Genomic DNA, 10,787 nt, shown 5'->3' with positions numbered 1-10,787 from the left:
TTACGGAAAGAATTTCAAATTTTATTAATGTCCCAAGTCTAACGTCAGATGGGCGTGGACCGGGCGAGTTAGATTTAGCTCTTCGGGCGAACGGAATCAAGGGGTACAGGGGAGAAAGCAGGAACGGGGGGCTGATTGTGGTTGATCAAAATGGCCTCCTGCACCTACTTTCACTGGGGTGAGTGGAGGGGCCGGGGGGGGGGGGGTTTCAGATGCAGGCGCACTCCCTGGTGATGATGTTGGGGATGGTCTCGTACTTGAAGGTGTAGCCACTGTCCGAGGTGGTCCTGACCCTGAGGGGCTTCATGGTGCCGGGCACGGAGGTACAGCAGACGGAGAGGCCCAGGCTGGAGGTCAGGCGGTTGGAGTTGGAGCAAGTCCCGTTGCAGTAGTAGAAGGTGAAGGCCCTGGGCTGGACAATCCAGTTGCCCCATCCCAGCTCCTCGAAGGAGATGTTGACGGCCGACCGCTGACAGTCATCGTGGATCAGCTCGGGGCTGGGGGGCCGCTGGAGGAGGTTGACGTAGGCCGGGGACCAGGGCACGGTGGAGCGCCTGGACCTGCCGGGCCCGGCGGCCGGCTTGGTGGAGGACAAGAGGAAGGGCAGGTTGGCCCGGTCCTCCCCCACGCACGGGCACCACGGGCACTTGACCTGCAGGAAGATGGCGGCTGCGCTGTGGGCCAGGTGGCGGAGCAGGGGCTGGGCGATGCGGAAGGCAACCCATTGGTCCTCCAGCTCCACGCTCTCGGCCGCGCCGACGAAGCTGTCGTCCACCAGGAAGAAGAGCTCGGGGAGGGGGCCGCCCGGGGGGGCGAGGGGAAGGCCAGTGTGGAACCAAAGCTCGGCGGACGTTACCAGCCGGCGGTGGGGGCTTTGGGACAAACGGAAAATGTAGCTGTGGTCTCCAACAAACTCCTCGTGCTGCACGTCACATGGAACACCTGAGGAACGACAGGAGAACATAGACAATAGACAGTAGGTGCAGGAGCAGGCCATTCGGCCCTTCAAGCCAGCACTGCCATTCAATATGATAGACAATAGGAGCAGGCCATTCGGCCCTTCGAGCCAGCACCACCATTCAATATGATAGACAATAGACAGTAGGTGCAGGAGCAGGCCATTCGGCCCTTCGAGCCAGCACCGCCATTCAATATGATAGACAATAGACAATAGGTGCAGGAGGAGGCCATTCGGCCCTTCGAGCCAGCACCGCCATTCAATGTGATCGTGGCTGATCATCCACAATCAGTACCCCGTTCCTGCCTTCTCCCCATACCCCCTGACTCCGCTATCCTTAAGAGCTCTATCTAGCTCTCCCTTGAATGCATTCAGAGAATTGGCCTCCACTGCCTTCTGAGGCAGAGAATTCCACAGATTCACAACTCTCTGACTGAAAAAGTTTTTCCTCATCTCCGTTCTAAATGGCCAACCCCTTATTCTTAAACTGTGGCCCCTTGTTCTGGACTCCCCCCAACATTGGGAACATGTTTCCTGCCTCTAACGTGTCCAACCCCTTAATAATCTTATACGTTTCGATAAGATCCCCTCTCATCCTTCTAAATTCCAGTGTATACAAGCCTAGTCGCTCCAGTCTTTCAACATACGACAGTCCCGCCATTCCGGGAATTAACCTAGTAAACCTACGCTGCAAGCCCTCAATAGCAAGAATATCCTTCCTCAAATTTGGAGACCAAAACTGCACACAGTACTCCAGGTGCGGTCTCACTAGGGCCCTGTACAACTGCAGAAGGACCTCTTTGCTCCTATACTCAACTCCTCTTGTTATGAAGGCCAACATTCCATTGGCTTTCTTCACTGCCTGCTGTACCTGCATGCTTCCTTTCAGTGACTGATGCACTGGGACACCCAGCAACAGGGAGAAGAAACAGTCAGTCAGTGCCAGGAGCAGAATCAGGCCATTCGGCCCATCAAATCTACTCCGCCTTTCAATCATGGCTGATCTATCTCTCCCTCCCAACCCCATTCTCCTGCCTTCTCTGGCACAGAAGGCAGTGGAGGTCAATTCACTGGATGTTTTCATCTTTCCAGAACCAGGGGCCACAGTGTAAGAATAAAGGGGAGGCCATTTAAAACTGAGGTGAGAAAAAACTTTTTCACCCAGAGAGTTGTGAGTTTGTGGAATTCTCTGCCACAGAGGGCAGTGGAGGCCGATTCACTGGATGAATTTAAAAGAGAGTTAGATAGAGCTCTAGGGGCTAGTGGAATCAAGGGATATGGGGGGAAGGCAGGCACGGGTTACTGATTGTGGATAATCAGCCATGATCACAATGAATGGCGGTGCTGGCTCGAAGGGCCAAATGGCCTCCTCCTGCACCTATGTTTTCAAGGGAGAGATTTAGCTCTTCGGGCTAACGGAATCAAGGGATACTGGGAGAAAGCAGGAACGGGGTACTGAGTTTGGATGATCGGGCATGATCATATAGGGAATGGCAGTGCTGGCTCGAAGGGCCGAATGGCCTACTCCTGCACCTATTTTCAATGTTTCTATATTTCTCCCCATAACCCCTGACACCCGCACTAATCAAGAATCTATCTCTGCCTTAAAAATACCCACTGACTTGTGGCCTCCACAGCCGTCTGTGGCAAAGAATCCCACAGATTCACCACCCTCTGACTAAAGGAATTCCTCCTCATCTCCTTCCCAAAGGAAAGTCCTTTAATTCCGAGGCTGTGCCCTCTGGTCCTAGACTCTCCCACTAGTGGAAACATCCTCCCCACACCCAAGAAAACCAGTTCTCACGTGAGAACTGAGGAAATGGTCTCGACCCGAAACGTCACCCATTCCTTCTCTCCTGAGATGCTGCCTGACCTGCTGAGTTACTCCAGCATTGTGTGAATAAATAGACAATAGACAATAGGTGCAGGCGTAGGCCATTCGGCCCTTCGAGCCAGCACCGCCATTCAATGTGATCATGGCTGATCATTCTCAATCAGTACCCCGTTCCTGCCTTCTCCCCATACCCCCTGACTCCGCTATCCTTAAGAGCTCTATCTAGCTCTCCCTTGAATGCATTCAGAGAATTGGCCTCCACTGCCTTCTGAGGCAGAGAATCCCACAGATTCACAACTCTCTGACTGAAAAAGTTTTTCCTCACCTCAGTTCTAAATGGCCGACCCCTTATTCTTAAACTGTGTGGCCCCTGATTCTGGACTCCCCCAACTTTGGGAACATGTTTCCGGCCCCTAACATGTCCAACCCCTTAATAATCTTATACCTTCAATTTGTACCAGCATCTGCAGTTATTTTAGATTCCCGCAAACTAACACTATCCTACACCCACTAGGGACAATTTTTACATTTACCAAGCCAATTAACCTACAAACCTGCACGTAGAAGTACTTCTTACGTTTCAATAGACAATAGACAATAGACAATAGGTGCAGGAGGAGGCCATTCGGCCCTTCGAGCCGGCACTGCCATTCAATGTGATCATGGCTGATCATTCTCAATCAGTACCCCATTCCTGCCTTCCCCCCATACCCCCTGACTCCACTATCCTTAAGAGAACGTTCCTTGAGAACGTTCATCTTAACATACTCTGTGGGAAGGAACTTCAGATGCTGGTTGGCACTGAAGTACACAAATGCTGGAGTAACTCAGCGGCTCAGGCAGCATCTCTGGAGAAATAGGAGGATGTCCCGGCTAATCCGGGACAGTTGGCAACCCTACTTCCCCCCATCTAACTTCAAGTAACCTCTTACATCATCTCTCTCTCCCTCTCTGTCCCTCCCCCATCCTAGTTCTCTGACTAGTTTCACCTTCCCCTCAGCCAACAATGAACCATTCTACATTTTCCTTTAGCTTCGTCCACTTTGATCTCTCGTTTTCACACCTTACCCTTCCATGTCTCTGTGTCTCCCACTCCCCCCAACTCTCAGTCTGCAGAAGGGTCCCGACCAGAAACATCACCCATTCCTTCTCTCCTGAGATGCTGCCTGACCCGCTGAGTTACTCCAGCACTCTGTGAAACGTCACCTATCCATGTTCTCCACAGATGCTGCCTGACCCGCTGAGTTACTCCAGCACTCTGTGAAACGTCACCTATCCATGTTCTCCACAGATGCTGCCTGACCCGCTGAGTTACTCCAGCACTCTGTGAAACATAGAAACATAGAAAGTAGGTGCAGGAGTAGGCCATTCGGCCCTTCGAGCCTGCACCGCCATTCAATATGATCATGGCTGATCATCCAGCTCAGTATCCCGTACCTGCCTTCTCTCCATACCCCCTGATCCCTTTAGCCACAAGGGCCACATCTAACTCCCTCTTAAATATAGCCAATGAACTGGCCTCAACTACCCTCTGTGGCAGAGAATTCCACAGATTCACCACTCTGTGTGAAAAAAAACTTTCTCATCTCGGTCCTAAAAGACTTCCTACTTATCCTTAAACTGTGACCCCTTGTTCTGGACTTCCCCAACATCGGGAACAATCTTCCTGCATCTAGCCTGTCCAACCCCTTAAGAATTTTGTAAGTTTCTATAAGATCCCCCCTCGACCTTCTAAATTCCAGCGAGTACAAGCCGAGTCTATCCAGTCTTTCTTCATATGAAAGTCCTGCCATCCCAGGAATCAATCTGGTGAACCTTCTCTGTACTCCCTCTATGGCAAGAATGTCTTTCCTCAGATTAGGAGACCTATCCATGTTCTCCACAGATGCTGCCTGACCCGCTGAGTTACTCCAGCACTTTGTGTCTATACATCAATGACTTGGATGAAGGGATTAAAAGTACCATTAGCAAATTTGCCGATGATACAAAGCTGGGTGGCAGTGTGAACTGTGAGGAAGATGCTATGAGGTTGCAGGGTGACTTGGACAGGTTGTGTGAGTGGGCGGATGCATGGCAGATGCAGTTTAATGTGGATAAGTGTGAGGTTATCCACTTTGGTGGTAAGAATAGGAAGGCAGAGTATTATCTGAATGGTGTCAAGTTAGGAACAGGGGACGTACAACGAGATCTGGGTGTCCTAGTGCATCAGTCACTGAAAGGAAGCATGGAGGTACAGCAGGCAGTGAAGAAAGCCAATGGAATGTTGGCCTTCATAACAAGAGGAGTTGAGTATAGGAGCAAAGAGGTCCTTCTGCAGTTGTACAGGGCCCTAGTGAGACCGCACCTGGAGTACTGTGTGCAGTTTTGGTCTCCAAATTTGAGGAAGGATATTCTTGTTATTGAGGGCGTGCAGCGTAGGTTTACTAGGTTAATTCCCGGAATGGCGGGACTGTCATATGTTGAAAGACTGGAGCGACTAGGCTTGTATATACTGGAATTTAGAAGGATGAGAGGGGATCTTGTCGAAACGTATAAGATTATTAAGGGGTTGGACACGTTAGAGGCAGGAAACATGTTCCCAATGTTGGGGGAGTCCAGAACCAGGGGCCACAGTTTAAGAATAAGGGGTAGGACATTTAGAACGGAGATGAGGAAAAACTTTTTCAGTCAGAGAGTTGTGAATCTGTGGAATTCTCTGCCTCAGAAGGCAGTGGAGGCCAATTCTCTGAATGCATTCAAGAGAGAGCTAGATAGAGCTCTTAAGGATAGCGGAGTCAGGGGGTATGGGGAGAAGGCAGGAACGGGGTACTGATTGAGAATGATCAGCCATGATCACATTGAATGGCGGTGCTGGCTCGAAGGGCCGAATGGCCTCCTCCCGCACCTATTGTCTAATGTCTATTTGGGACAAATAGGCGCCTGGACATTCAGGGAATCGAGGGATATGGATCACGTGCAGGCAGGCGAGACCAGTTTAACCTGGCATCACGTACAGCACAGACATTGCGGGCCGAAGGGCCTGTACTGCTCTATGTTGAATGAGTTGAATTGAAAAGTCCATCAGCTGGCTCTTGCCTGACACCCAGTGGAGGAGAGAGAGAGTGCAGACAGAGTCACAGTGTGGAAACAGGCCCTTCGGCCCAACTCGCCCACACCGGCCAACAATGTCCCATCTCCACTAGTCCCACCTGCCTGCGCTCGGTCCATATCCCTCCAAACCCGTCCTATCCATGTATTCACAAAATGCTGGAGTAACTCAGCAAGTCAGGCAGCATCTCGGGAGAGAAGGAATGGGTGACGTTTTGGGTCGAGACCCTTCTCCTATCCATGTACCTGTCCAACTGTTTCTTAAACATTGGGATAGTCCCAGCCTCAACTACCTCCTCTGGCAGCTCGTTCCATACACCCACCACCCTCTGTGTGAAAAAGCTACCCCTCGTATTCCTATTAAATCTTTTCCCCTTCACCTTGAACCTGTGTCCTCTGGTCCTCGATTCCCCTACTCTGGGCAAGAGACTCTGTGCGTCTACCCGATCTATTCCTCTCATGATTTTGTGCACCTCGATATAAAAGATGTGCTGGAGGAACTCAGTGGGTCAGGCAGTATCTTACGCCAAGCCAATTAACCTACAAACCTGTACGTCTATGAGAGTGTGGGAGGAAACCGGAGCACACGGAGAAAACCCACGCAGGTCACGGGGAGAACGTACAAACTCCGTACAGACGGCGCCCGTAGTCGGGTTCGAACCCGGGTCTCTGGCGCTAGGATAGGATAGCATTGGGAACAAAGCTTTTCACTGTAACACGGGACAGGTGACGATCATAAAGCTACATCATAGAAACACAGACAATAGGTGCAGGAGGAGGCCATTCGGCCCTTCGAGCCAGCACCACCATTCATTGTGATCATGGCTGATCATCCACAATCAGTAACCCGTGCCTGCCTTCTCCCCATATCCCTTGATTCCACTAGCCCCTAGAGCTCTATCTAACTCTCTCTTAAATCCATCCAGTGAATTGGCCTCCACTGCCCTCTGTGGCAGAGAATCCCACAAATTCACAACTCTCTGGGATGAATTGAATTTGTGATGATTGATGTGAATTTTTTTTTCTCACCTCAGTTTTAAATGGCCTCCCCTTTATTCTTAGACTGTGTGGCCCCTGGTTCTGAACTCCCCCAACATTGGGAACATTTAACCTGCATCTAGCTTGTCCAGTCCTTTTATAATTTTATACGTCTCTGTAAGATCCCCTCTCATCCTTCTAAACTCCAGTGAATACAAGCCCAGTCTTTCCAATCTTTCCTCATATGACAGTCCCGCCATCCCGGGGATTAACCTAGTAAACCTACGCTGCACTGCCTCAATAGCAAGAATATCCTTCCTCAAATTTGGAGACCAAAACTGCACACAGTACTCCAGGTGCGGTCTCACTAGGGCCCTGTACAACTGCAGAAGGACCTCTTTGCTCCTATACTCAAAGGATATTAAAGATTAGGTACAGTAAAGGGTCTCGACCCGAAACGTCACCCATTCCTTCTCTCCAGAGTTGCTGCCTGTCCCACTGAGTAACTCCAGCACTCTGTGAAACGTCACCTATCCACGTTCTCCACAGATGCTGCCTGACCCGCTGAGTTACTCCAGCACTCTGTGTCTTTAATTTGTCAACCAGCATCTGCAGTTCCTTGGAAGAGGTTGAGCAGGCTTGGTCTCTATTCCATGGAGCGCAGGAGGATGAGGGGAGATCTTATAGAGAGAGAGAGAGAGAGAGAGAGAGAGAGAGAGACAGACAGACAGAGGTACAGACAGATACAGAGAGAGATACAGAGAGAGAAATACAGAGATACAGAGAGATACAGAGAGATACAGAGAGAGATACAGAGAGATACAGAGAGAGATACAGAGAGATACAGAGAGATACAGAGAGAGATACAGAGAGATACAGAGAGAGATACAGAGAGAGATACAGAGAGAGAGATACAGAGAGAGATACAGAGAGAGATACAGAGAGAGATACAGAGAGAGATACAGAGAGAGAGATACAGAGAGAGAAATATAGAGAGAGATACAGAGAGATACAGAGAGAGAGATACAGAGAGAGATACAGAGAGAGATACAGAGAGAGATACAGAGAGAGATACAGAGAGAGATACAGAGAGAGAGATACAGAGAGAGAAATACAGAGAGATACAGAGAGATACAGAGAGATACAGACAGACTCTGTGTCCACCTGTAAAGATGAAGTAACGTAGTGTAAGTGGTTGAGTCTTACTGGTGATGGGGAAGGAGATGATGTCGGACTTCTCTTCGTCCCTGCTGTGCGTGTGGTGCCTGATCCAGTGGGTGAGTTGCCGTTCCAGCCGGGGGTTGGCGAAGGGGTTGCGGGTCTGGTGTCCGCTGCGGTTACAACTCTCTGGGGGGTGGGACAGCCCCAGACTGTGGAGGATCCGGCCCTGGAACTTGGCCACGATGGCGTCTCCGCTGAGGCTGTGCGTTGAACAGCCGCCGTCCGGCCGCGCCGCCCACGGCAGCAACGACAACGACAACAACAGGACCAGCGGGCGGCTGGCACGGCGGGCCAGAGTGGTACAGGGGGGCAACAACATGGGGGAGAGAGAGAGGGAGAGATGGGGGGAGAGAGAGTGACGGGGAGAGGAGAGAGAGACGGGAAGAGGAGAAAGAGAGACGGGGGAGAGAGGAGGGAGAGAGAGACGTGGGAGAGACGGGGAGAGGGAGAGAGACGGGGGAGAGAGGAGGGAGAGAGAGACGGGGGAGAGAGAGAGTGACGGGGGAGAGGAGAGAGAGACGGGGGAGAGAGAGAGTGACGGGAGAGAGGAGAGAGGGACGGGAGGGAGAGAGAGAGACGGGGAGAGGAGAGAGAGACGGGGAGAGGAGGGAGAGAGACGGGGGAGAGAGGAGGGAGAGAGAGACGGGAGGGAGAGAGAGAGAGAGACGGGGGAGAGAGAGTCACAGAGAGAGAGGGGGAGGGAGAGAGAGAGAGACGAGGGAGAGAGTCACAGAGAGAGAGGGCGAGAGAGAGAGACGGGGAGAGAGAGAGAGACGGGGAGCGAGAGAGAGATAGAGACAGACGGGGGGTGAGAGAGAGAGAGGAGAGAGAGAGACGGAGAGGAGAGAGAGAGACGGAGAGGAGAGAGAGATAGAGACAGACGGGGGGTAAGAGAGAGAGAGACGAGGGGTGAGAGAGAGAGGAGAGAGAGAGACGGAGAGGAGAGAGACGAGGGTAGGGAGGGGAGAGAGACGGGGAGAGAGGGAGTGGAAGAGAGTGAGCAGAAAGCAAGGATAGTGACAGAGAGAGAGAGAGAGAGAGAGAGAGAGATAGAGAGAGGGCGGGAGAGAGAGGAACAGAAAGAGAGAGAGAGAAAGAGGAACAGGGCGAGAGAGAGAGAGACACAGAGCAACAGTGAGGGACAGACTGAGAGAGAGAGACAGAGAAAGAGAGAGGAACAGTGAGAGAGACACAGAGAGAGAGAGAGAGACAGAGAGTGCGAGAGAGAGAGAGAGAGAGAGAGAGAGAGACCCAACTGCAGGAGAGAGGTGAAGGTCGCGGGGAGACCAGAAGGATAACGATGAACAATGGACACTGTGACCAGAGAGAGAGAGAGAGAGAGAGAAGGGGAGAAAGAGAGAGAGAGAGAGAGAGAGAGGGGAAAGAGAGAGGGAGAAAGAGAGGACGCGGTGGATCGGGAAGCAGATGGAGGACCCGGAGTCAGACGGAGAGCAGGAGGGAGCGTGGGAGAGAGCGGAGTGGAGATGTATGGGGGGGGGTGGAGGAGAGATGGTGTGGCGTTGACCTGAGGGTGTCTGTCTGGTAGCGGGGGGAGCCTGGCTGTGAGAGGCCGTGTGCGTTGGGGGAGAGAGTGCGTGGCGGTGTGTGTCGGTAACAGAGCGCCCTCACCCACCCTCGCTCTCCGTGCCCCTGGTGCCAAGTGCCGGCCCTTATCACGGGACTGTTACACCAGCCAGAGTGGACACATTCTCCACCCAGTGACGCTGCTAATCCTTATCTCAGCACAGAAGGCTGGCGGCTCTCACACTGGAATGTCGTGTTGTGGCTGATGGGCTCCTGGTCCCACAGAAACGGAGACAATCGGTGCAGGAGGAGGCCACTCGGCCCTCCGAGCCTGTACGCACCGCCATTCAATGTGATCATGCCTGATCATCCACAATCAGTACCCCCGTTCCTGCCTTCTCCCCATACCCCCTGACTCCGCTATCCTTAAGAGCTCTATCCAGCTCTCTCTTGAATGCATCCAGAGAATTGGCCTCCACTGCCTTCTGAGGCAGAGAATTCCACAGATTCACAACTCTCTGATTGAAACAGTTTTTCCTCATCTCCGTTCTAAATGGCCTACCCCTTATTCTTAAACTGTGGCCCCTGGTTCTGGACTCCCCCAACATTGGGAACATGTTTCCTGCCTCTAACGTGTCCAACCCCTTAATAATCTTATACGTTTCGATAAGATCTTCTCTCATCCTTCTAAATTCCAGTGTATACAAGCCTAGTCGCTCCAGTCTTTCAACATATGATAGTCCCGCCATTCTGGGAATTAACCTAGTAAACCTACGCTGCACGCCCTCAATAGCAAGAATATCCTTCCTCAAATTTGGAGACCAAAACTGCACACAGTACTCCAGGTGCGGTCTCACTAGGGCCCTGTACAACTGCAGAAGGACCTCTTTGCTCCTATACTCAACTCCTCTTGTTATGAAGGCCAACATTCCATTGGCTTTCTTCACTGCCTGCTGTACCTGCATGCTTCCTTTCAGTGACTGATGCACTAGGACACCCAGATCTCGTTGTACGTCCCATTTTCAGATAATACTCTGCCTTCCTATTCTTACCTCCAAAGTGGATAACCTCACACTTATCCACATTAAACTGCATCTGCCATGCATCCGCCCACTCACACAACCTGTCCAAGTCACCCTGCAACCTCATAGCATCTTCCTCACAGTTCACACTACCACCCAGCTT

General features: G+C 51.7%; 1 protein-coding gene across 1 annotated transcript; it reads right to left on the bottom strand.

The window, feature by feature from the left end:
• Positions 1-208: 208 nt before the first annotated feature.
• Positions 209-8,397, bottom strand: inha (inhibin subunit alpha). The gene is made up of 2 exons (XM_078404311.1): positions 8,064-8,397; positions 209-942 (listed from the first exon to the last, which is right to left on the bottom strand). Exons 1-2 carry the CDS (start codon positions 8,395-8,397, stop codon positions 209-211), a joined length of 1,068 nt encoding a protein of 355 aa, XP_078260437.1.
• Positions 8,398-10,787: the final 2,390 nt, after the last annotated feature.

The sequence above is a fragment of the Rhinoraja longicauda genome, chromosome 8 (genome assembly GCF_053455715.1).
Source record: "Rhinoraja longicauda isolate Sanriku21f chromosome 8, sRhiLon1.1, whole genome shotgun sequence".
NCBI classification, from domain to species: domain Eukaryota; kingdom Metazoa; phylum Chordata; class Chondrichthyes; order Rajiformes; family Arhynchobatidae; genus Rhinoraja; species Rhinoraja longicauda.
Note: the sequence above shows the minus strand (reverse complement) of the source record. Positions and strands in the feature narration are given on the sequence as shown.

What these genes read in the sequence shown, in the direction of transcription:
- inha (XM_078404311.1), bottom strand. Translation starts at nt 8,397, where the DNA reads ATGTTGTTGCCCCCCTGTACCACTCTGGCCCGCCGTGCCAGCCGCCCG. An exon ending in CATCTCCTTCCCCATCACCA is followed by an intron (nt 943 to 8,063) that starts GTAAGACTCAAC and finishes GTCGTTCCTCAG; the next exon opens with GTGTTCCATGTGACGTGCAG.